This window comes from Cnephaeus nilssonii (assembly GCF_951640355.1).
Source record: "Cnephaeus nilssonii genome assembly, chromosome: 17".
Classification (NCBI taxonomy): Eukaryota; Metazoa; Chordata; class Mammalia; order Chiroptera; family Vespertilionidae; genus Cnephaeus; species Cnephaeus nilssonii.
In genome coordinates this window covers 31339437-31365155 of record NC_137088.1, presented here as the reverse complement: position 1 = coordinate 31365155, position 25719 = coordinate 31339437, and the positions used below count along the sequence as shown (strand labels likewise).

The following is a 25719-nucleotide window of genomic DNA, read 5'->3' as shown; positions in this document are numbered from 1 at the left end:
GCTCTTACGGGGCTTACTGTCTGGTGAGGAGGAAGGACACAGAGCAGGTTTCTGCACTTGATGTGTGGTGTGTGATTTGCTGAAGGTAGAGATTAGCTAGCCGAAGCTAAGTGTCACAAGAGCTCCCTGACAATTATATCTCCAACTCTGTGGCGGACACTGTGGACATCCTGTTCCAGCTCCCTTTACCTTGCTGGTTTTCAATGGAGAGGCTACAAAGCTAAATACTTTTCCAGCCTCCTATATAGAGTGTCCATATGACCTAGTTCTGGCCAGTGAGACAGAAGCAATCTATAGTAGGGGAGGGAGGTTCTGAAAAAGCTCCTGTGTTCTTGACTAAGGGGGACAACCAAACTGGTGTAGCACCATGAGTCTTCTTCTTGCTTTGATTGTATCCATGGCGGCTGTAGCTATAGCAGCAATCTTGTAATCGTGAATGAAAAGCTGAGAGAATTGCAGGGCGTTGGAGAGCCAGTGATCCAATGCCAGCAGCTGCCAACTTCTAGATTTTTCATCATGTGAGAAATAAATAACCTCTATTTGTTTAAGCCACTGAGGTTAGGCTTCTGAAATTTGCAACCAAATGCATTCCTAACTGATAATAGGCACAGCAGTCAGTCAAGAAATTGTGATTAAAGCCATAAAGAATGTGATCGATCCCCTGAGTTGAATCTTAACAGATTGGGGTGTGCTGGGTTATTTCAGTTGGAGGAAACTGAAATAGCATGAACAGAAGCTTGAAGCAGGAAGCCATGAGGAGCTCACAAAGGAACCACTCACAAGTAATTCGTTGTTCCTAGAATATAAAGTAAGAGGCAGGCGGTGATTGGATGCAAGCCTGGAGAAGCAGACAGTAGGGGCCGGATTAAAACAATGTTCTTAGATACAAAGAGAGCCCCAGGCTCCAGTGACATAACTGTCTGTGTTACCCCTGGAATTGCAGAATTACAGCCGAGGCCACCATAGCAAGAGGAGTGAGAAAGGAAGTGAATGCATTCCTCCTGTTGGCCACTGTATTAGTTACCTGTTGCTGCATAACAAGTTACCCCAGAGCTTAGCAGGTTAAAACAACACACACTTACGATCTCATCATTTCTAAATAAGTCAGAAATATAGATGTGGCTTAACTCTGTCTTCTGACACATAGTCTCTTATAAGACACAGGGCTACAGTCTCATCTGAAGACTCAGCTGGGGAAGGATCCACTTGCACATTCACGCACATGGTTATTGGCAGGATTCAGTTCCTTATCTGCTGTTGGCATCAGAAGTCTCCTTCAGCTGCTTGCCTCATGGGTCTCTCCATGAGGCAACTCACAACAGGGCAGCTGACTTTATCAAGTGAGCAAGTGAAAAGCAGAAGAGGGAAGTCTGCATCCTTTTGTAACTTTTTTCAGAAGTAGAATTTGCTGCATTCTGTTCATTAAAAGCAACTTACAACTCCTTTGCTGCATTCTGTTCATTAAAAGCAAGTTACAAGTCCAGCCCATACTCACGGTGAGGGGAATACAGGTGAATACTGGCAGGTGAGGATCACTGGGAGCCATTTGGCAGCTGCCACCCACAAGCCCATTGCCACCTCCTTTCTTTCTCCTTCGCCTCCCCCTTGTCATGCAGCAGCATCTGTTTTATCATTGTCATTATCACCACAGCCACAGCGATTATCTATTAAACACTTCTTATGTACCAGACACTTAACATATATAGTTCATTTATCCTCACAACCCCTAAATAAAGGTAAGTAATAGTATCCCCATCTTGAATATTAGTAAACTGAAGCTCAGAGAGGGACTGTGATTTACCCTACATCACACAGCTAGTAAGAGGTAGAACTAGGAGTCAAACCAAGGCCTAACCCCAGTGGAGCTCTTCACTGCCTCTCCAGGAGGCAGCATCTCAGAGGTAGGAGAGCCACGTCTGCCAGCCTGCCCTGGAGCCCAGGCTGTTTTCTGCTTTCCTCTAACCTCACCAGTGCTAAAAGCCAAGGTGTGCAGAGACGAGAGGGTAAGCTAGGCCCTCTCAAAATGCTTGGGCTTAGAAAAATGATAGGTAAAATGAAAAAAGATCTGTAAAATAGATCATAGCCCTGCAACAATATTCATTTTCTGATCTTAATGATTGCTCTGTAGTTATATAAGAAAATGTCTTTGTTCATAGAAAACATCTACTAAAGCAGGGGTTGACAACCTTTTGCACCTCACGGACCACCAGTGGTCCGTGAACCACCAGTTGGCAACCGCTGTTAAAGTATTTAGAAATAAAGAGGTATTATCTAGACTTTACTCTCAATCATTTCAGAAAAAAATATTTGTAGGGAGATGTGTGTGTGTGTGTGTGTGTAGAAAGAGAGAATGAATGATAAAGCAATTATGGTAAGATGTTAATATTTGGGGAATCTTAGTAAAGGGTATATGGGAATTCTTTGCATAAGTTTTGGAACTTTTCTTGTAAGTTGGAAATTATTTTAAAATACGTTTTTTAAAAAGTGCTGGTCTACTCTTACACCTGAGTTCTACTTGGACTATCAAAGATGACATTACATACCTCCTTTTGACCCCAGGGAGACCCATCAGAGGCCAGGGAGGGTATGGAACTTATGAGCAGAACATGGTCTCTGAGGTCAGTCTTCCTGGGTTTCAGTCCTGGCCCTGTGGCTTCTCAGGTTCCTGAGCCATATAAGTAACCACTGGGGGTTGTTGAAAGGATTTGGTGAGATGAGGGATATACTTTGATGTAGTGTTTAGCACAGTTCCTGACCCATGGGGAGCCCTCCACAAACATTATTGTTATTATTGTTGCCTCCTCATTCATCTAATAAGTGAGAAGTAATGTGCTGTGTGTGGTTTAGAGACATTGATCTTCATGTGAACTCCCTGACATGAGTTTTTGTCCCCATTAGGCAGAGTGGCCACTGCAGCAGCTGCGGATGTGCCTGACAAGATGAAGAGCCGGATCCCCGTGGTGCTCCTGGCCTGTGGCTCCTTCAACCCCATCACCAACATGCACCTGCGCTTGTTTGAGGTGGCCAGGGACCACCTGCACCAAACAGGTCAGTCAGGGGCCTACACCAGTCCTGGTGGGTTGGGCCCCCTGGGACTTTGCTGGCTGCCATCATCATCACCATTATTAAAACTGCTTGGCCTCTTCATTCACAGCATAGCTGGTGGCATACATTTCTTCCATCATAGTTTGAGGGTTAACACTCCTTAGCCGTGTGACATATCCCTGGCCATATAGTTGAATCCTTCTCAGAGTCCCCCCGCCCCCACCCCATACCCCTGCCCATCTCATAATTGCCTATAAATGCTAAAGGCACCGAATACTTTATAGAACCTGTGTCTCCGTCAGGGTACCCTTCCTGGTGCTTCCAGAAAGCATTTACCTACACAGCCAGATGAAGAGGTAGTATGTGCCCTTGAGAACCTCTGCTACCCCTCAGTGGGTAAGCAAACATTCTGCAGTTGACCATGGAACCAACGAAGGGGTTAGGGGCACTGACCCGCCCCCCGCCCCCGCCACACACACACACACACACACACACACACACACACATACAGTCTGAAATCCACATATAGCTTCTGACTCCCCCAAAACTTAGTCGTATGGAACTCTCATATACTACTGGTAGGAAAGTGAATGGTGCAACGGCTGTGGAAAACAGCTTGGCAATTTCTTATAAGTTAAATATTTACCTACCGTGAGATTCAGCTGCTCCATACCTATTTACCCCCCAAAAAATGAAAGCATATGCTCATGCAAAGACTTGTGCACAAATGTTCAGAGCAGCTTTAATTATGATAACCCCAAACTAGCAACAATGCAAGCATACACCAACATGTGAATAAATAAAACAGATGGTGTTGTATCCATACAGCGGAGTAGTACTCAGCAATAAAAAAGAATGAATCAAAAACACAGATAAATCTCAATTATGCTGAATAGAAGAAGCCAGCTCAAAAGAGAGTATATACTATATGAGTTTCATTTATATAAATTGCTAGAAATTGCAAACTAATCCACAGTGACAGCAAACAGATTAGTAGTTGAGGGGTCGGGGAGCAACCTGGGGCAGGAGGGAAGGACTACAAAGTGGCCCAAGGAAAGTTTGGTGGATGTTGGATATATTTGTTATCTCAATTGTGGTGTTGATTTTACAGGTGTATACATATGTCAAAACGTACAAAATTATACCTTTTAAATATGTGCGGTTTATTGTATGCCAATTGTACCTATTTCATTTGTTTATTTATTTTAATTGTTGACAGTATTACAGATGTCTCTCATCTTCCCCCTTTTACTCCCTTCCATTCAGCCCCTACCCATCCCACCCCAATATCAGGTCTTCACCACCCTAGTGTTTGTGTCCATGAGCTATATATATAAGTATATAAGTGCAAATTATACCTTGGTAAAAAAAAAATATATCAAACTTAAAAAAAAAGACTCCACAAGGTTGCTTCGGTCATATATGTAATGGGATAAATTCTGTAGTGTCCCAATTTGTTTAACAAATAAACAGCAAGCAAGAAAGAGGTATAGGAAACTGTATGATTCAATAGAGTTTAACCATTCAAATATGCATTGTCCTTATTTGAATCCTGATTCAAATCAACTATAAAATGATATTCATGAGTTGGGGAAATCTGAACACTGACTAGATATTAGATGGTGTTAAAGAATTATTGTTTAAATTTTAAGGTCAATAATTGCTGTTGTGTTAAAATAAAAGTGTCCTTTTCTCTTAGGAAAAAAGTATATACCCTTGGTGCAGCAATTCCACTTTCCACAAATTTCTTATAAAGCAATTATGTTGGGGGAGGGAGAATATTTCTATTTGGGGGAAAGAAGGAATATACTCCCTATATATTTGTAAATAGTGTGTGGAATAATGTCCTTTCAGGGTGTATAGCTTCTACTTGGCTCGCTATAAATATCTGCTTGACTCTTAGCCACTGAGTGGCTTTTCCTGTCAACTTTGACTCATCAGAAATGCCCCTGGCTTCGTGGCCATTATCTTTGCTGTGAGGTTTATCAGGGCAGGGCCTATCCTCTGCTTTCTAGAATGTGCTGCTTCACAGACAGCTGTATTGGGGACTTCAGGTACTTAATGTACTTGCAGACTCTGCTTTAGTCACATGGTAAGACTCTGGCATGACCCTGTGCGTGTCAGAGTATTCCTAGTCCCCAAAAGTCACAGTAACCACAAAATGCATGGACACATTATATTATATATGATTTCTATCACTTGGGGTACTAATAGGTAAAGGGTCCTTGGTCACAAATGACTTCCAGTACCTTCTTTGCCTTTATTCTCAGTCATTCTTCTATGGAAAGAACTTGGTCAGTTTTGAAAGTCCAGAATGAATTCTCCTGCCCATGTCTTTGAATGTTATACATAGAGGTGACATCTTTCAACATCCCACAGATATTTACTGCATCTCCCCCAGGCCAGGCACTGTGGTTGGAAATACAGTTGATTAAATTTTCTCCCCTGCCCCAAAGGAATGCACAGTGTAGGTGGCCAGAGATGCACAGTAGCAGGTGATTGTGGCACTAGGTGCAAAGGAGGGATGTCTCCCGCCTGGCAGTTGGGTGAAGCTTCTTGAAGGAGGTGACACCTAAAGCTTGCAGAAGTGAAAGACTTGGGCAGGCACCGTTTAGGGGGATTGTGGGCAGAGAAAGTAGCATGGGTAGACATGGAGGGGGAAAAGACCGCATTCCAGCACATGGGAGAGAGAGACGAGGCTGAAAAGGTAGGGAGGACCAGGTCATGGAGAAGGGGACCTTTTTGCCACCATGAGGGGTATGTGGTGGGAATTCCCTTCTCTTATAGTCGGGCATCATCTTCCCTGACCCACAGCCCCAGCCACTGACTGCAGTCTCCCCCGGCCAGCAGATCTGTGCAACGAGGCATAATCCAACCCACTGTCTCTCCAGGGGCAAATATTTAAACAGAGCCTTTCTCTCAATCAGAATCAGCTCACAGCTAAGGCTGGATGAAAAACTGGCCCCACAGATGACCTTCTTTTTTCTTGAAGAAAATGAAATCTTCCTTGTGATGGTGTATTTTTACTAAAACAACACACAGTTTTCATTTGCTATTGCAGGCATATAAACGGAATTAAACAAGCTAAAGCAATTTGTTTCGTACCTTTAAATAGAAATTAACAGTGTCTTCCTAGTTGCTGTAGTAGCTCAAATTTTGAACTCTTTCTCCTTTCATAAGCATCCTTTCTTCAAACTGCAGTTGTCCTTCACTTCCTTTGTTTACTGCTTCCTTTTTCTCCTGAAACAACAGGAAACCTTAAAAACTGACAGAGGCCCTATAACATATCAAAACTTTTAACTGTCTTTAGTCCTGTGAAAACTTGTGCCTGTAGATTTTCATTAATAAAGTAGTAAAACAAAGTCATACATACTCAAAGTTGAACCGGCTATATTTTTACCCTCCTTTACTTGCAAGACTGTTTGGGAATAAGATATGGGCTTGTAGGAATGTGTGGTGTCTGGATTTTCTGTATTTGTAGTGCTGTCCTTTAACCAGAGGCACTTCCCTGCCTTGCACTGCATGCTGCACAACACTCACAGAGAGGGTTCTCAAAGGCTTGATGGATGAAGATGTGTAGTAGGTATGGGTAGTTGTAAAGAAGTTCATTTGGCATTTTTATTCTTAATTTGCTGATTTTTGACAGGGAAGATTCAACCCAACATATGACTAGTCAATAGCATCAGACATACCTAAAGCATTTCTTTGAATATATTAAGGATTCAAGACTGAATTTCTCCTAAGATGTTGGATGTATTCCCAGTTGTAAGCAGTTGTTTTCCCAACATGTAGTCACAAACTTACTAATTGAATTTGAATTCTGTGTTCTGTTATTTCAATGTTTATTATTTCTAATCAATTTAATTTGGGCATTGGCCTATATTTCAACAACAGTCCACTTGTATTTCCTTTTTTAAATCAAACTTTCTGTCAGTTTAATACTTGTTCATTAATGACTGTGTAGCACCTGTTTGTTTTGTGTATCTAACAAACTCATATAGACCTTACTATTTGTCAGGTAGTGTTCTAACTGCATTACACAAACTCATTTAACTTTCACAACAACCCTGCAAAGTGGGTACTGTTACTCTCCCTACTTTTCAGATGGGGAAGCTGAGGCTGGGAGAGATTGAGTAACTTTTCCAAGGTCACACAGCCAGAAGAGACAGTTTGCCCCAGAGAATCTGTGCTAATAACCACCAACCCATGCTTCTTCCATTTATTCAACAAATTACTTGTTGAGCTGGGAGCTATGCAACATGCAGGCATAATAGGGGAGCAAAAGTGGTCCCTGTGTGACCTCAGGCAAGTTACCAAAGGATAGAACATAAGAACCTTATAATGTGCAAATCTCAAAGTACAGAAGGATTTTATAAATATGAAAGTACTTCTAGTTCTACTCTTGAGAACTTGTGAATCAAATGGGACAAGGGGAGAGGCTGAGAAGGATACTTTAAGCACAAGAATAACAACAATGTGCAAGAGAACACGGCATAAGCTATAATGGTTAAAGAAGGTTGTGTAAGTACAAGGACTAGAACATAGAAAGTGTTCAGTTGCCCTAGCTGGTTTGGCTCAGTGGATAGAGCATAGTCCTGCGGACTGAAGGGTCCTGGGTTTGATTCTAGTCAAGGGCACCTACCTCAGTTGCAGGCTCCATCCCGGGCTTTGATTCGGGCATGTGCGGGAGCCAACCAAAAGATGTGTCTCTCTCACATCGATGTTTCTCTCTCTGTGTCTCTGTCCCTCGCTTTCATTCTCTAAAAATCAATGGAAAAATATCCTCGGGTGAGAATTAACAAAAAAAGAAAGTGTTCAATGGTCAGGAGACCATTTTCTCCCTACCTTTATTGATAGGGAAACTAAGGCTTGAAGAGGTTGTCACTTAAACAGCTAATCATGGGAGAATTGGGCATGAACCCAGGCTATGACCCAAAGGCCAGTGTTCTTCCCACTGCCCCACCTGCAGAGATGCAGCAGCAGGCTTCTGTGAGGCCTTCTGAATGTGCAAATCCCAAAGACATGTGTGAGAGCAGAGAGTCTGGGTGGACTGGCAGAACACGGAGAAGTGGTCGAGGCTAGATCTTGGAGTCTGAAATGCCAAGGAAGGAATGTGGACTTTAGGTGAAAAGGACTCTGTGGAAGTCTTTAACCAAGTGGCCACCAGGTGAGATCTTGACACACAAATCCTCAAAGAACCTCGGAAAAGCAATTGCTAGAATACTCTTAGCAAGCTATACCTGGATAGCCCAGATACCCATCCAGCACCTGGATTGCTGACTTAAGAGTTCAGGCCAAGCATGTCAAACTCATGGCCCGTGGGCCGCATGTGGCCCACAATGAATATTTTTGCGGCCCAGCCAATATAACGGTATGTAAGAAATTTTTTAATTTTTTAATATAGTTTTATTGATTTCAGAAAGGAAGGCACAGAGAAAGAGAGAGAGCGAGCGAGAGAGAGAAACATCAATGATGAGAATCGTTGATTTGCTGCCTCTTGCATGCTCCCTGCTGGGGATTGAGCCTGCAACCCAGGCATGTGCCCTTGACCGGAATCGAACCCAGGACCCTTCAGTCCACAGGCCGATGCTCTATCCACTGAGCCAAACCAGCTAGGGCTGTAAGAAATGTTTTAATAAAAATTTCATAACTTAATTTTTACAATATCCAGTTATACATAATTATTAATAACAAACTACAATGTTTGCTAATGACTGATTACTATAATTGTGTTGCATTCATTTCCCTTATGTGCCTTATGCGCAGGCGCACCATTTCTCTCCACTAATACTAGCAGCGAATATTTTAGCAGCCAATTGCCATGTCATTAGTCTTGGATTGACTTGTTTGGTATATGCAACAGGAAATATTTTGCTTTCAGAGAACAAGAAAAATAGTTTTATTTGCATTATGCTTACTAATTTGTGCAGTTATTCAGTGTCTGGTAAGTTAATGTTCAAGAAAAAGATATTAATTTTTATTAAAATGTCTTATTATTTTATGTTAACGATGACTCATTTATTTCAGCCCTTTGTATTCAGCACGTCTCTATCGAAATAAACCTATGTTTCTATGAAAATTGAAGCTTTTGTTTTTTTGCGGCCCACATAAACTTAATTAAACCTTGTTTATTTGGCTCGTGTTAGCCTTTGAGTTTGACATGCTTGGTTCGGGCCCCCTTCACCAGAGCAAACTGGACGCAGCCTTCGGGGCAGGTGCACAGCCCCAGACAGCTTTTGCCTGCAACTTGGCCCAGTATGCATTTCCCACTCATTGCTAAGGTGATCTTGTAAAATCTTGTCTGATGCCTGGATAAGGTTCTGCCTTCATTGCTGTTACTTGCCTGCTCATGTGGAAACCTTCCCAAATAGGGAAATGACTTATTCTCTATGAACTCTTGCTAGCTCTGAGTAGTCATCACTTTTTCTAAGTGGCTTAGAAATTATCAGTTTCAGGCCCTGTCCCTGATTTTGCTGTGGTTTGAATTCAGAGTCCCAAACTGTAGTCCAGAATTTATCCTTTATGCTTTTTCTATAGTCAGCTCAACAGGTTCCTCCAGAAAGAAGAGCACTGGTTTTCTAGACTCATGGAGAGAAAGTGGCCACAGATCTGCTCTCCGTCAAATCTTTGTTCCGGCCCAGGCAGGACCCAGGAGGCCTATGTCTGGCAGCCCGCCAGCACGCAGACCCCGTGCAGCCACTCAGCTCTGACTTCGTTGCTCTTGGGTCCTGGAGTCTCTATTTCTAGTCTCTCTTGGTTGCCACAACCCATAAAAGAAAGGATTGCGGAATAGTGAACCACAGAGGAGCCAAGAGGGTCAGAAAGAGCACTGGTTTTGAAGTTAACCTGGTTGTTAAACCCACTCACTAGTTCATGATCTGAGCAATGCCCTTCACCCCCCAACCTGCGTTTCCTCAGCTGCGACATGGGGATAAAATCTCCTAACCCTACAAGGTTATCTATATTATAAAAAGCCAGTGACCATAATGCCATAATGCCTTAACGACCAAATGACTGGTCACCAGGAGGTGCATTGATGGGTTCCATGGTGGCGCAGAGCGGGTCTGGGGTCCTGCGGTGGTGCGGCGGGTCTGGGTCTTGCGTAATTTCATGCGCTGGGCCTCTAGTTTATTATAAGGTCTACATGAGATGATGTACATAAAGTATCCAGCCCACGTGATACATCCAATACATGTTTGGCCTCTCCACTACATCCAGAGCAGGAATAGGAGATGGCTTACAGCGGCTCCTGTTCCTATGACCATGAGCAGACAGGTTCACATAATAATCTCACATCTATGCATGGAAGGGAGGAAACCACAGCACAGCTTCTCCTGTGTCCTTTATCCCTTTCTTGATACTTTATGATGTTATTTCCTCACAATCTTGTTAAAACTGATTAAACTGCATCGTAAAGATAACCACCAGTCAAAAGCTTTGTTCTTTTCCTCCTTTTGGACAACCTGGAGGAGGAGTAAGGTATCTTATGGCTCCCAGAGTTCCCTCTCAGTGCCTTGCATTTTAAATGGAAGCATATTTATTGAGCATCAGCAGTTTTCTGTGTTAAAGAAAAACACCTGATCAGTGTCCAGTATATTGCACATGACTGTTGCTACCCCTGTGATTTAATCTTGATTCTCTACTATACAGTGAGTATAAAGAGAATTAAATGCATCATGATCAGGCAGTACCGCATAATCTGAGATAAGGGGGGAGATTAAGCTGTAATAATTCTATTTAAGGCAGTGACAGCTCCAGTTCTGGGTCTTCTGAGCTTTAGGAGATACCATGAGAGCCTGAGTAAATTTTAAATAATCCCAGCATGGTACTTTAATCTTGGGCTCACACAGATGATGTTTATCAATCAAGCAGAGTGATTTTAATATATATTCATGCACAGTTCTCCAGCCTGGTCTGAAACATGGTTCGTTTCACATTTCTAATTTAAAACTTTTTTTTTTCTGGAGGTGTTGGATTATTCCAGCAGTTGTTTGGACCAAAATAAGTTTTTCCTTATCCTGTGAGGTTTCAAGGGTTTGTGGCTACACATGTGTTAACATTCCAAATCCTTTCAAAAGAAGGTGCTGTTCTGATTTAATAAGAAATCAGCATTTTTCTTATCCTTAAATATCTACCTTGGGATGTGGCTTAAATGAAGTAGATTCTGGACAGGTCTCGGAGGGGGCAGTTTCTGTGACATTACTCTTGCACTAGACTTGACTACGCCAGGTTAGAGGTAAACAGCACTTAACCGATGAGTGACCTTTACATTGAGGCTCTCAGACACTTTATGAACCCTGCGTTCTGGTTTTCATTCTACACCACTGCTGCTCATATATACAGTGCTATGAAAAAATGGGAACCGTTACTCATGTCCCCATAAACTATAAGATGCCTCCCACCTCTTCCCCTGTTTTCTCATCCTTTTCTCCTTCCCCCTAGCCGAAGATAAAAAGAAAACAAATCAATAATTATTTATATTTAATTTTTTTATTATTTCGTTTTACTTTGTGCTATTCCTCAAAAAGAGCTGAAGTTGCAAACGATGTATCCACCCAAGAACGAGTACCTACAGTATATAAAGAAGTCTCAAAACTGAAAACACTTAACAGTCCAATTCGGAAATGGGAAGAAGGAGACATCAAGAGACATTTCACTGAAGAGGATGGCAAAGAAGCACATGAAGACATTGAGCAGCATTTGCCATCAGGGAAATGCAATTTTAAAACCACAAGAAGGTATCACTATATACCTGGTAAAATGGCTACAACACTAAATGCTAGAAAGGATGCAGAGAAACGGGGCTGCTCAGAATTGCTGGTGGGAACATAAAATGGCACAACCACTCTGGAAAAGATTGGCAATTCCTTGTAAAACTAAATATGTAAGACAAAACTACCTTACGACCCAGCAATTGCACTCCTGGGCATTTATCCCAGAGAAATGAAGACTTATGTTCACACAGAAACCTGTACACAATGTTCATTACAGCTTCAGTTATAATGATTAACACTGAAAACAACCCGGATATCCTCCAAGGGCTGAATAGTTAATAGTTAAACTACAATTCACCCATACCACAGAACCTGACTCAGTAATAAAAAGAAGCTACATGTGACAACTTTGAGGAGTCTCCAGGAAATAATGCTGAGTGAAAAAGCCAATCCTAAAGTTTTCATGTTGTATGACTCCATCTATATAACATTCTTGCAAAGATCAAATTATATAAATTATAACAGATTAGTGGTTGCCAGGGGTTAGGGATGGGGGTGGGAGGACAGGCGGGAAGTGAATGTGGTTATAAAAGGGCATCCTGAGGGTCTTTGTGGTAAGGGAACTGTTAGGTATGTCTACTGTGGTGTGGATACATGAAACCTCCAGATGGATGAAATTTCATAGAACTAAATACACACACGCACACACACACACATATGCAATTGAGTGCATGTAAAACTGGTGAAATCTGAACAAGATTGGTAGATTATATGAATATCAGTGTCCTGGTTGTATCATCCTATAGAATAAAAGGCTAATATGCAAATAGACTGAATGGCAGAACGACCAGTTGCTATGATGCGCACTGACCACCAGGGGGCAGATGCTCAATGCAGGAGCTGCCCTCTGGTGGTCAGTGCGCTCCCACAGGGGGAGCACTACTCAGCCAGAAGCCAGGCTCATGGCTGGCGAGTGCAGCGGCGGTGGCAGGAGCCTCTCCCACCTCTGCGGCAGCACTAAGGATGTCCAACTGCGAGGGCTCCCAGACTGCGAGAGGGCGCAGGCCGGGCTCAGAGACCCCCTCCACCCCCCCAGCAAGAGCACAAATTTAATGCACCGGGCCTCTAGTAGTATAATAATGCAAGATGTTACCATTGGATCACAGAACCCTTTTTCTTTGTGGGGGCTGGTAGGTGCCTATTTACTATTACACAGAACAGGTACAGAAAAACTAATCTAAACAACACTTGAAATTAAAAGAAAAAGAAAAACTTTTAAGAAAAATGTTCCCATTCAGACTACTTTTTTAGTGCTTGGTGAGAATGGTTAGCTTTAAGTTAGTTTTGCAACTCTAAATTATATCTTATATTGCAAATGGAAAAATCATTTATTATTTACATAATCAGAATTGACCATTGAATACATTAGACATGTAAATTAAGGGTATTGTTAGAAACAAACCACAAAAATGAAATTGCATTAAACTCCTTAAAGCATTTACAACCTAAGAAACCCATATCCTTTTTTTTTTTCTAAACGTATTTTTACTGAGATATAATTGACTGAGATATATTCTTTTATTCCATTCTCATAAAATTAGTACTTTGGTCATTATAGAAAAGAGGTCTTGTTTACAGCCCAGTGCTCGGTTAATAAAAGAACCTTGGATAATAGAAAAGAAGTGGTCCCTCCAGAGTTAGTGCTGACCCATGGTTCTCCACTGATGCATAAGAATCCCATTGCCCTGGGATGGCTGGGGAAAATTACAGTTCTTACAGCCTCACTGCCAAGAATTGTTAACGATGACATCAATGTGGACCTCACTCAGAGAGATACCAGGAAGTACTGGCATGGAAACATTGTCCTCCTCTTTCTCATTCCTCCCAATGTCAATCTTAGGAAGCATTCCAGTTTCAGGCTCCCTGTTCCTGCAGTGGGGCCAGGAGCAACCCTAGTGGTGGAGATGGGCTAGCAGGCTGGTCAGGTCTCTTCCCAAATGCCCTGTCTGTTAACCTCAAGGGCAAAGACCACCCCCCCACACCAGATGAGCTTATAGAATTAGGAAAATGGCTTCCTGATTCCTACAGTGATCCCTTTCCATTCCTGAGTCATCATTAGTCTTAACACGAATAATGCAAAAAGGCAGCTAAGCAGTTTAAATTTTATCCATAAAATTAAGCCTTGTGTTTCACCGCAGCATTTAACTCCATGACCTATTTTATTGAATCTCTTAGCAGATCTTGGACAGTTTCCTTGGGTGTAAATTACCATGAAGGAAAATTGAAAAAGTATCAAGAAATGGGCAAGGATATTAGTGCAGAATCAAGGAGTCATCAAGCTTCAGTTGTTCTGAAGATTTTTTTAAAAAGAAAGTAAGTCTCTTTTCAATACAGTTAAAGTGGAAAGAATTGATTTGATTAACAAGAGTTCACCTTTCTTAGGCCACCCGCTGCCTTCTGCATTGTAATGTGACTCAATTTAGATGCCCCCTCCTCCAGAAAATCTGCTCAACTTGTTCAGAGCCTTTTTGGGGCTCCCCATGTACCTTTGCCAGCACTGACCACCTCATGGTGACTGTCTGTCTCTCCCAAGACTGAAACCCCTTGAGGGCAGGGCTCCCACTTTATTTCAGAATTCACATGCTGGTGCACTGCCTGCCTTAAAATACATGCTAAATAAATGAATGTGGTCCCCTCTTGCCTTAAGAAGAGCAATGGTGTTTGTGGTGAGAACAAGAGAGAGGCAGGGGTATATTCATCTGATGTTTCTAGTGTGCTCTTCAACCATGTGTTTGCCTGAACTGGTCTTTGTCTCCTATATTATTAGCTCATTGGAATCAAGTGAAGAGATTGCGGAAAGAGAGGTTAAGCAGTTTGCCCAAGTCACACAGCTCATAAGCAGCAGAGCTGAGCCTGTTGTTCAGATGTGCCTCTGTCTGCTTGCCTTCACATTCCTGCCATCTTAAGAGGACCACTGAAATGACAGATTGCCCAGGACTTAGTGGGAAACAAGGCTGCTTTGCATAGCTTGCACACAGAGAGGTTGCTCAAGGCAGTATTTCGAGCTGCTTTCCCATGACTCCTTCAGTGGACTTTATTCCAAGCCAGAACTGTCTGATTACAACCTGCCCCCTACTGCCTTTCTTGCTTTGTGGAGTTCCTGCCAGATCTAAGGCCCCCAAAGAGAAGTTTCTAAGGAGCCAATAACCTAGCATTTTGGAGTTCTGGTGAGTTCTTTTTAAAACATACCAACTCTGCAAGGACATTCATTCTATTCAGCAGGCAGAGAGACACAGCCAGGGGTTAAATGATGGAAAACAGAGACACGCAAAAGAAAAACATTGTAATACCCTGAAAGCACGTAGAACCCCAAGGAGCCGGCCACCCCATCTGAGGCTTTGTCAGTACTCAGATAAACAGAAGGCACTCCCAAACGACCAACACTAAGTACCTGAGACTCAGAAAAATGATTGTAGCAAACAGGGCAGTAGAGAGAGACAACAAAACAGTCCTTTCTATCCAGACGAAGAAGGGAAGTTTAAACTCTAGGAAATATTGCTGCTTTGTTGTTTACTCTGCCAAGTTTTTAGGAAGTTGCACACAAAGAAAGCAGGACATTTGGAAGTGAAAGGCAGAGAAACTTCACACTGACAAGCTCAGGCGCTGAAAGACCTGGAGACCAGTGCTTTGTGGCACGCAGGAAGAGTTTGCTGGTTGAAAGAGCCTTGGCACAGAAAGAGGGAAATGAAGGGCAGACAGAGCTGCATACCCTGAGGGCACTGAAGAGGGGGGAAGGATGATTACACTTCCGGCGATGGCCACCACGGTCCCAGCTGGCCGACTGTGGTTCCAGAGGGCCACCAATCTACTTTGGGATGATGAGAAGACCTGGATGTATTCTTCTCCCTCCCCCAGATGTCTGTGATCCAGACACACCGTGGCCTATGAAACTGATGGGTGCTTTTGGCCAGCAGTGCACAGAGCAGAGCAATAAACAGGCAGTCTCAAGTCCATTTGGGCCAAAAGAGCAAAGAGAAATCTGGCTGAAGAAACAAAATAAGAAAAGAAAGGGAGGGAGGACGGAGGGAGGACGGACTTGCTAAATAAGCTTGAAATCTGATGAAGAAAATAAAGAAAATGGCCACAAAGCCTTAATAGCCTCAGCCAGATCATGTTCTCCAGGCTTAGCTTGGAGGCCAAGTTTAATCACAATAACCTTTTTTAAAAAATCACGCAGATCCATTTAGTAACTGAGGTTCTGGTCTTTTTTTTTTTCTTTGTCTTTTTTCCAACCTGCTTATCATCCCTTTGGCTTCTTTTCCTTGGGCTCCTCCTGGTAGTTCTTAATTTTTTATTTATTTTTTATTTTTGCCTTTCAAGGTTTTGTTTTCCAGCCAGCACAACCGCAGAAAGAAGGAAATGGACAGAAGGGTCCATGAAGTGGGTAAGGCCTGGCTGTGCCTGTGCCCACAGGGACACTGAGCTTTCTGAGCAAAAGCCCAGAACCCGTGGGACGGGGCAGGCAAGGCCAAGCATTACCCAACACTTTTCTCAGTTGTTTTGACAAGTGTAGCTTTGTTTTAAATATGTATGCTCGTTCTTAATAAAATGCTGATAAATGTGCCGAAGCATTCTCTGTGGAAATAATGAAGTCTTTACACTTTGAAATGCTATTAAGTCTTACTTCATGGTTTGTGAGGCTGCTAGCATTTTAAGCAGCAGTAACATTTTATTGCAGCCCAGTCTTGCAAGGGGAGATGGTCTCATTGTTCAGGTCAGCTCTAGCGGGGGCGGAATCTCTGTCACGCACCACACTGACCTGGTGTGGGGCTCTACATAGACAGAGGCGCCCTTCTTAGACCTGGCTGACTTAGGGTTCTCACAACCTCAGGGTCAGTCATCAGTTCAAGGCAATAGAGAAAGTACAGGCAGACCTGGGTTTAAATCCCAACTCTGCCATTATCTGGTGGTGTTTCCATGGAAAAAATTACATAACCTTTCTGAATCTCCATTCCTGTTCCAGTTATTATTACTGCATAACAACCACCCCAAACTTAGTGGTGTAAATTGACCATTTTGTTACACTCAGAGATTCAATGGATCGTGAATTTGGACAGAGCACAGTGGGATGGCTTGTCTCTGCTCCAGGATGTTTGGGAACTCAGCTGGGAGTGACGACACAGCTGGGAGCAGGAAGCATCTGGAGACTTCTTCACTCTAGCAGTTGATGCTGGGTATGGGATGGGATGTTAACACTGACTATAACACGTCCATATGACTGCGCTGTGGGGTCTCTCAGCATAGGCTAGTTTGGGCTTTCACGGTCTGGTAACCAGGCTCTGAGACCAAGTCTCCCCACATCACAAAGTGGAAGTATATGGCATTTTAATGACACAGTCTCAGAAGTGACACAGTGTCACTTTCTGCCACTGGGTAAAGCACTTACAAGTGCCCACCCAAGCCAAGGGGAGGGGCACAGACTTCTCCTCCTGGTGGTGGAGTGGCCAGGTTCTAGAGGAGCATACAGGCTGGGAGATAAATGTTCTGACCATCTTTGGAAATGCATTCTACCACAACTGTCTCCTCTGCTGACTCACCAGGCCGGGGAGTGGAGGAAGGAACAATTGCTGAGCACCAGCTAAGTGCCACAGCTGTCCATATGTTATCTAATTCTCATTAGTTTAAAGTATAGCATTTAAATAATGCTGGGGTCCAGGAGAATAGACAGAATAGTGGCTACCTCATATATTCTCTCAGATGGCACAAGCGCAGGATGGCCAACAAGAAAGCAAGTCATTAAGTTTCTATTCATGTCACATCTGCTAATATCCCAATGGCCAAGGGAAGTCTCATGGCCAACCTCAAAGTCAAGGGGTGGGGACATATATTCTGCCTCCTGAGGCTGTGGCAGAGGTATAATCTCATCATGGCAGACTGGGGAATTAGGACCAATAGTTCAATCTACCATAGCCATTTTCTATAACAAAGAAAATTGGATAAGGATATTGTAACATTATAGCTAGCGTTTAACAGTATAATCTTGAATGCAAAACACCCATATAAAATAGTAGGTTATGAAACTGCTAATGAAAGAATAATTCAACATGACCAGGTAGCATTTATCCTAGGTATTCAAGGACAGTATACCATAAAGATATCTATTAATATATTGCATTACTAAGACAGTATATTTTTATGAAACCTAAATCATCATCTCAATACACACTTAAAAGTCATTCAATAAAATCCCAACACCTGCTAGGGTGGTGTTTTTTAAGCTCTTTTTAAATTAGAACTATAAGAATGCTTATCTGGCATGATAAATAGTGGCCTAACACTTCAGAAGCATTCCCACAGAAGCAAGGAAATTAAAAGGATGCCTACTCACCACTATTATTTTCCAATGGCATCAGTCAAAAGTAAGAAATATGGTTATAGAAAGGATACTGTTTTTATTTTCAGGTGATGTTACCAGGTCCCTAAAAAAAAAAAAGATCCAAGAGAAGAGTTTGAAAACCTATTAGAACTAATCAGTTCAGTAAGGTAGCCCAGATTCAAACTAAACAAACCAAAGTACAGAGTGATCACATCATAAGGAATATAACTATTGAATCACTATGTTGTATGCCTGATCTAAAATAATATTGCTAGAGGCATGATGCACGAAATTCTGGCAAGAGTAGGCCTTCCTTCCCCTGGCTGCTGGCACTGGCTTCCCTCTGGCACCCGGACCCAGGCTTCCCTCACAGCCCTGGCTTCATCCGGAAGGACATACGGTCTAATTAGCATATTATGCTTTTACTAGAGGCCCGGTGCACGAAATTCGTGCACGGGGCGGGGCAGGGGTGTCCCTCAGCCCAGCCTGCACCCTCTCCAATCTGGGACCCCTCGAGGGATGTCCGACTGCCCATTTAGGCCAGATCCCGGATCTGGCCTAAACGGGCAGTCGGACATCCCTCTCACAATCCAGGACTGCTGGCTCTGAACTGCTCACCTGCCTGCCTTCCTGATTGCCCCTAACTGCTTCTGCCTGCCAGTGTGATCACCCCCTAACCACTCCCCTGCCAGCCTGATTGATGCCTAACTGCTCCCCTGCCAGCCTATTTGCCCCTAACTGCCCTCCCCTGCAGGCCTGGTCGCCCCCAGCTTCCCTCCTCTGCTGGCCTGGTCACCTCTAACTGCCCTCCCCTGCAGGCCTGGTCCCTCCCAACTGCCCTCCCCTGCTGGCCATCTTGTGGCGGCCATCTTGTGTACACAAGGGGGCAGCCATCTTGTGTGTTGGAGTGATGGTCAATTTGCATATTACTCTTTTATTAGATAGGATTGTTATAGATATGTCAACTATACTTTAATTTTAAAAAGGTAGAGTTTTCTAAGTAACAGTTTTAATACAATGTAATGAAAAAATATCCTATATAATAAAAGCCTAATATGCTAAGTGTCCCAACACTCGTTCAACCATTCGACCAGTCATTATGATGCACACTGACCACCAGGGGGCATATACTCCATCCAGTAGGTTAGCTTGCTGCTGGTGTCTGGCCAATTGGGACTGATCAAGATGGGCCGGACACGCCCTGGAGCCCTCCCGTGGTCCCTCCCCAGACCCAATCATGCATTGGTGGGGTCCTTCAGTCTATCCTGTGCCCTCTCGCAATCCAGGACCCCTCAGAGGATGTCAGAGAGCTGGTTTCGGCCCAATCCCCACAGGCCAGGCCGAGGGACCCCACTGATGCACAAATCCGTGCACTAGGCCTCTAGTGTATATATATACACAGAGTGGCCAGATTATTATCTCTGAATGCATAATAATATGGCCACTCATTATATATATATATATTAGAGGCCCGGTGCATGAATTCGTGCATGGGTGGGGGCTGGCCTGCCTGCTGGTCAAACTCCTGGTCAAGGGGGCAATTTGCATATTATCCCTTTATTATATAGGATATACACTGAGTGGCCAGATTATTATGTGTTCAGAGATCATAATAATCTGGCCACTCAGTGTAATAAGACATGAGAAAAAAAAGATCATTCACAAGATAAACAGCCAAGGACACAAGCCCCCAGTGCTAACCTGAGCCAGAAACATGAAGGGTGCTGAGGGCAGCAGCTCTGTTCCTCTGCTCAGAGACCCGACTAAGTGGAAATATAGCCAGCTCCTCACTGGCACCATTGTTTATTGATTGGCTTTCCAGTGAAAATACCCCTGGCTATTTTTCTTTATTTAACTTGAGAAAGTATCCCAAGATTCTCCTGGAAAACTGACCAGGTACTCAGAAGGCTCTCTAAGACATTAAAATGTAATTTTTTAAGTTATTAAATGAATGTGATTCTGACTCTAGACAGCATAATGAAACAAAATCTCTCTGAAAAGAATACATGCTAAGGGAAAAACAAAGTCAGTGGGGGACAGATTACCTAATAAAAGGAAATGGACAGTCACTTAAGTATTTGAAGAAAAACATCTATTTGATTTCCTACCTTCTATATTTCAGTCAGTATAATATTTCTGATTATTTCTTTATAAAGCATCCCATTCTTGTTTCATAGATGGGGATGTCATCTCTCATCTCTCTGACATTATTTGGAGATTTTTGAAATGTCCTGTTGCTCTCTGCATTGCTTTTGTGTCCGAGTTCCCTTTCTCCTGGTGGTGGTTTTGGTCTCTGTCACTCATGATCAGCACCTTTCTAAAATGTGTCTCTTCTTAGGCTCTCCACTCTTATTTTCAGGTCAGGCCGCAAATGCTGGCTGGAGGCTCTGAGTATTTGGGTGAAGCTGGTGGGGCTCATGGCCATATGACCAGGTCCTAGGTCTAAGACCCCCAAATGTGAGTATCTGTAGCTGTCTTCTCTTGGGTAGGCCTGTTTCCCAGAGAGACATCTCCAGTCTACTATAGTGGGAGCCAAACTTAGTCCTCCTCTCAACTGTGCCGGTGTCTGGGAGTCAAGAGTCTTTCTTGCTCGGCTAACATGGCTCAGTGGTTGAATGTCAACCTATGAACCAGAAGGTCATGGTTCAGTTCCCGGTCAGACACATGCCTGGATTGCAAGCTCCTCCCAGTTTGGGGCCTGCAGGGGCAGCTAATCAATAATTCTCTCTCATCATTGATGTTTCTCTCTCTCCCTCTCTGAAATTTAAAGAAAAAAAAGAATCTTTCTGGTCCAACCTCAGCAGAAAGCAGATACATGGCCTTCTGGCCAGGATGGGAGAAAAAGGTAGGTGATTGGATCTAAGGGCTCCTTGGGCAAATTCTCAACTAGTTCCCTGTGTCCCGGCCCTCGGGCACACCCCACCTAGAGAGGTTGCTGGCTCCTCCAGTTCCTGAGCTGCTCTGGGCTCTGCCATGCAGGGCACCTTCCCTCTTACCACCTTCCCCGCCTGCAGACTCTGCTTGCTCTGTCACCATTATTCATCAGCTCTCTAGCTTCCAGAATTTTGTTCACCTTTCCATCCATTGTTGTCTCCTTTCTCACTCACTCTGTCCTTGTGATTTCATACTTCTTTTATTCCTTTATTGCCCTTGTATTAGATTTTCCACAGGGGGTGGAGATAAACAAGGAGCTCTATCCACCTTATTAAACTCACAGCCATGTATTACTATGGTAACCTCAAGGTAAGGACAGTATAACTTCATACTAAGCAATGTTCTGGGCATGTTACCAGAATGAAGACAGTTAAGAGTCCTTAGGGAGCTATCAGTCCCATGGGAAAGACAAAGGCAAACAGATCATTATCATACAAGCGCTGTAAGGCAGGTGTGTCTGGGTAGCAGTGGGGTCACCAGAGAAGTACCTGCATCTAACAATTGGAAGAGGGAGGTCACATAAGAGGAAAAACTGGGATTGTGGCAGAGGAAAAGGGCTTGAACTCATGACCATTCGAAGGGCAAGAAGTTTTAGCCCAAACTGTTATTTTTATTGACTCTCCTCCCCTGAGTGCCGTAACACAGCAATGATTTCTCAGCCTACGGCCTGCCCTGTCAAGATGAGCTAAACCATCACAGGTGGCACCTGAGTATCCAAGTGCCTAGCAGAACCACCTGGAAGGGACCCTGGTGCCTCACACCCAGTTTTCTCCAGTAAAACAAAGACAAATGTGAATGTTAAATGTATGTAAATTGCCCAAGAGAGTTAGCACCTAGCAGAAGCTAGTTCTCTTCTAAAGGGGAAAGAACTAACATGTTCCATGTGTAACATGGGACTCAGATGTGTAGAAATATAACTTTCTTTGCTTTCTATAACACTCACCTTGCTCTTAAGCCACCATTTCCATGAATGGTAAAAATAAAAATGCTACTTCAAGATAACTATTTTCTGATATTAAGCTTACTCTTACAGGTCAGTGTTTAGTCAAGTTAATCTTTTACTGCCTACTTCCCCAAGATTGAATTAAGCTTCATAGGTAGCATATCATCCTGGCATCCAAAAAGGGGCATCTGGCCCCGAATACCCTCTAGCCAAGGGGGCTGCCCTTGACCTTGGCACTGGCCTCTGTCCTCTGTGCCTCCACAATGGAAGCCTCCTCAGCATCCCTTGGCTCAGGCACTAACTACCACTGCTCTCTGGGCCCATGCCTGGGCTCTCCCTGGTACTCCCAACACCATGGTTCCTGCCTTTGGCTGCACACTCGGTATCCTGTACCCTATCTCCCTGCAAGTAACCCTGCTAACTACCCTCAATCTCCTTCACTACTCCTCTCGAGGAGCCTGGGGAATTTTTATGGATCTCTGTCATGCCCTGCTGAAGCTGAGAGGGACTTGGAGGGCAGGGTAGGGGACGTTTTCTGAAGCCCTCTCTGCCCATGCGTGCCACACCACCATTGCTACTGTGTTGATGCTGTATTGGCATAGGGCAATGCAAGATGGTCTCCTCCTAGAATTCCAAGTGGGAAGCATAATACAAGCCCACCAGATCTGCAGTTTAGGCCCTCCTCCACCCAACATGCACAAGGTTTTGTCTCTGAAGGGTAAGAGGGTGTAAGGAGCAAGCCTCCACTTGTGTCTAAACTCTGTCACCACAAACTTTTCTTTTAGGCTCTTCTCTCTGCCTGCAGCTCACTCCTCCACCCTCAGCCCAGAAAGGGCCTTTCCTTTCCAGGTTCATATTCTCTCCTTACTACTCTGTGGGTTTTAGTAAAACTGTGTGCTCTGACTCCCTGGGCTCTGGGGTGTGTGTGTGTGTGTGTGTGTGTGTGTGTGTGTGTGTGTGTGTGTGTGTGTGTGTGTTTAACTTTTGGAACTTAAATATTTCTCTCTCAACAAAGCCTGACTCTTACAAATGAAAACTTTAGCCTTCAGTGTTCCTCTGAAAATGAGTTTTAGCAGCCAGTGCTGGAATTCAGAAGCTGAATGTCCCCTTTCTATTCTCCGCTGGTTCTGTCATCCCCCTGGAGCAGTGAATGCTGCTGCCCCTTGAAGAGAGCCCTAGGCAACCGGGTTACCCGGGCTGGGAAAATGCCTCAAAGAACCTCCAGCTTCCAGGGGGACAGGCTGCACTCTTTGGATCATCTCCCACTAAAACAACAATAAATGGCGGATAGAACCTTTTCAAACCTCACTTTTAAAGCTGGAAAGTGCTGATGTGTCCGACCAGCTGAGAGATAAACACCTGTAACCATGGAGATCAGTAGGTTATACAACACCAGAACCACTGATGTCCTACAGACACTTGCCATGGATGCCCTACTGCTCACTTAGCATTGAATCAATGGCCATAGAGGCCAAGAGGGAAACTGTTCAAAGGCTGGAGCCTGCCCAAGCTGGGGAGCCTTATGGGTGACTTCCCACACATTAAGCTGGACCCCTAAGGAGCTATAACCACAGGGCCAGGGTGAACTGCATCGTAACCCACCTCCTTTCCCCAACCCTAGAGGACTTCCCAGAAGCCTTGTTGCCTTGGTACTGAGGCAAGTAGGAGAAGAAAACAAAAGGATAAAACATTGCCAGAAAAAAAACGGCCACACATCAGCCTTTGCGACCTTTTGCCTGGATTGGCCAAAGAAGCTCAAACCAAGGGCTTGATTTAAGGTCATCTATGACTTATACCTCCAGGTGTCTGTCAAAAGCAAACATAAAGCCTTTCTGGAAGAAAATATATGTATCTTAGGCCTGGGGGAGCCTCCACAAGTAACTAGTCAGAGACATTGAGCAGCAAGCAGTCAAAAATAGGCACAAACAAAACAATATAAATAAACATGAAACAATCCTATATAATAAAGAAGTAACATACAAATTGACCATCATGCCCTCACAAGATGGCTGCCTACGACCAGGCCGGCAGGAGGGTTAGTGAGGGACAACCAAATGACTGAAAAAGCAGGCTGCGTGGGGCGACCAGGCTGGCAGGGGGGTTAGTGAGGGGTGACCAAACGACTGAACAGCAGGCTGCGTGGGACGACCAGGCCAGCGGGGGGGGGGGGGGGCAGTTGGGGGCGACCAGGCCAGCAGCGGGGGGCAGTTGGAGGCGACCAGGCCGGCGGGGGGGGAGGGGGGTGCAGTTAGGGGTGACCGGGCCGGCGGGGGTGGGTGGGGGCAGTTGGGAGCGATTAGGCTGGCAGGGGGGCAGTGAGGGGTGACTAGGCCAGCAGGGGGGGTCAGTTGGGGGTAACCAGGCCAGTAGGGGGGGGGCAGTTAGGGGCAACCAGGTTGGCAGGGAGGGGGCAGTTGGGGGAGACCTGGCTGGCAGCGGGGGGCAGTTAGGGGCGACTAGGCAGGCAGGCAGGTGAATGATTAGGAGCCAGCGGTCCGGGATTGTGAGAGGGATGTCCAGCAGTCAGACATCCCCCGAGGGGTCCCAGATTGGAGAGGGTGCAGGCTGGGCTGAGGGGATACCCCCCCCCACCACCACCGTGCACGAATTTCTAGTATAAATAAGAAACAACAGGCCACAAAAACAACCTGTACAGACTTTGAAATCGGCATCGTCAGATACAGAGTTTAAAAGTTATGCTTTTGCCCTGGCCGGCTGGCTCTGTTGGAACATCGTCTGTGGCAACAAAGGGCCAGTAGCAACAAAGGGTCGCGGGTTTGATTTCTGGTCAGGGTACATGCCCAGGTTTCAGGTTCCATTCCCAGGTGGGGAGCACATAGGAGGCAACCGGTCAATGTTTCTCACATTGCTATTTCTCCTTCTCTTTCTCCTTTCCTCTCTCTCTAAAATTGGTAAAAACAGCCTGGCTGGCATGGCTCAGGGTTGAGTGTTAACCTATGAACCAGGAGGTCACGGTTTGATTCCTGATCAGGGCACATGCCTGGGTTGTGGGCTCAATCCCCAGTGTGGAGCATACAAAAAGGCAGCCGATCAGTGATTCTCTCTCATCATTAATGTTTCTTCCTCTCCCTCTCCCTTTCTCTCTGAAATAAATAAAAAGGTTATTTTAATTTAAATGTGATCAGTGTATAAAACAGAATAATATGTCCTATTAAGGTTAGGGGGATAAACAGACTTAAAATATCTATAACAATGACATGTAAGGAGATATTAAATGCAGTTACAGAGTTCTGAAGTCCTTGTGTTGTTGAGGAAGAGGGTAAAGGTCTTAATTTACTTTGAATATAAGACTGCATATGTAAGTTTCAGTCCAAGAGAAAAAAAATGAAATAAAGTACATAGGCAGGCAGAAAAGGAGAAAAAAAACACATAAAACTTGTGACAAAAAAATTAAAAAACTCAACACAAAAGATGGTAGCTTGAAACTTAAATATGTCAATATTTACATTAAATATAAGTAAACTTAATGCTCTAGTTACAAATCAGTAATTGTCAAACTTGACCAAAATATTTTTAAATTCAGCTATTTACAAAAGACGTGTTTGAAACGGAAGTATAGGTAGGTTGAAATAAAAGGTTATAAAAAAAAAAAAGGCCATGCATATATAAAGCTGTTGAGGCTACATTAATATCAGACATAAAGACTTCAAGTCAAGAAGCATTGTTAGAGTTAAAGGTGCTCAATT

General features: G+C 44.0%; 1 protein-coding gene across 1 annotated transcript in view; it reads left to right on the top strand.

Annotated features, from left to right (window-relative positions):
- The window catches only part of NMNAT3 (nicotinamide nucleotide adenylyltransferase 3), an 81192-nt gene that overhangs the window by 41293 nt on the left and 14180 nt on the right, over positions 1-25719 (top strand). The window contains exon 2 of the mRNA XM_079795573.1: positions 2899-3048. Coding sequence (XP_079651699.1) covers positions 2940-3048 — 109 coding nt within the window. The 5' untranslated portion in view covers positions 2899-2939. The remainder of the gene's footprint in view (positions 1-2898; positions 3049-25719) is intronic.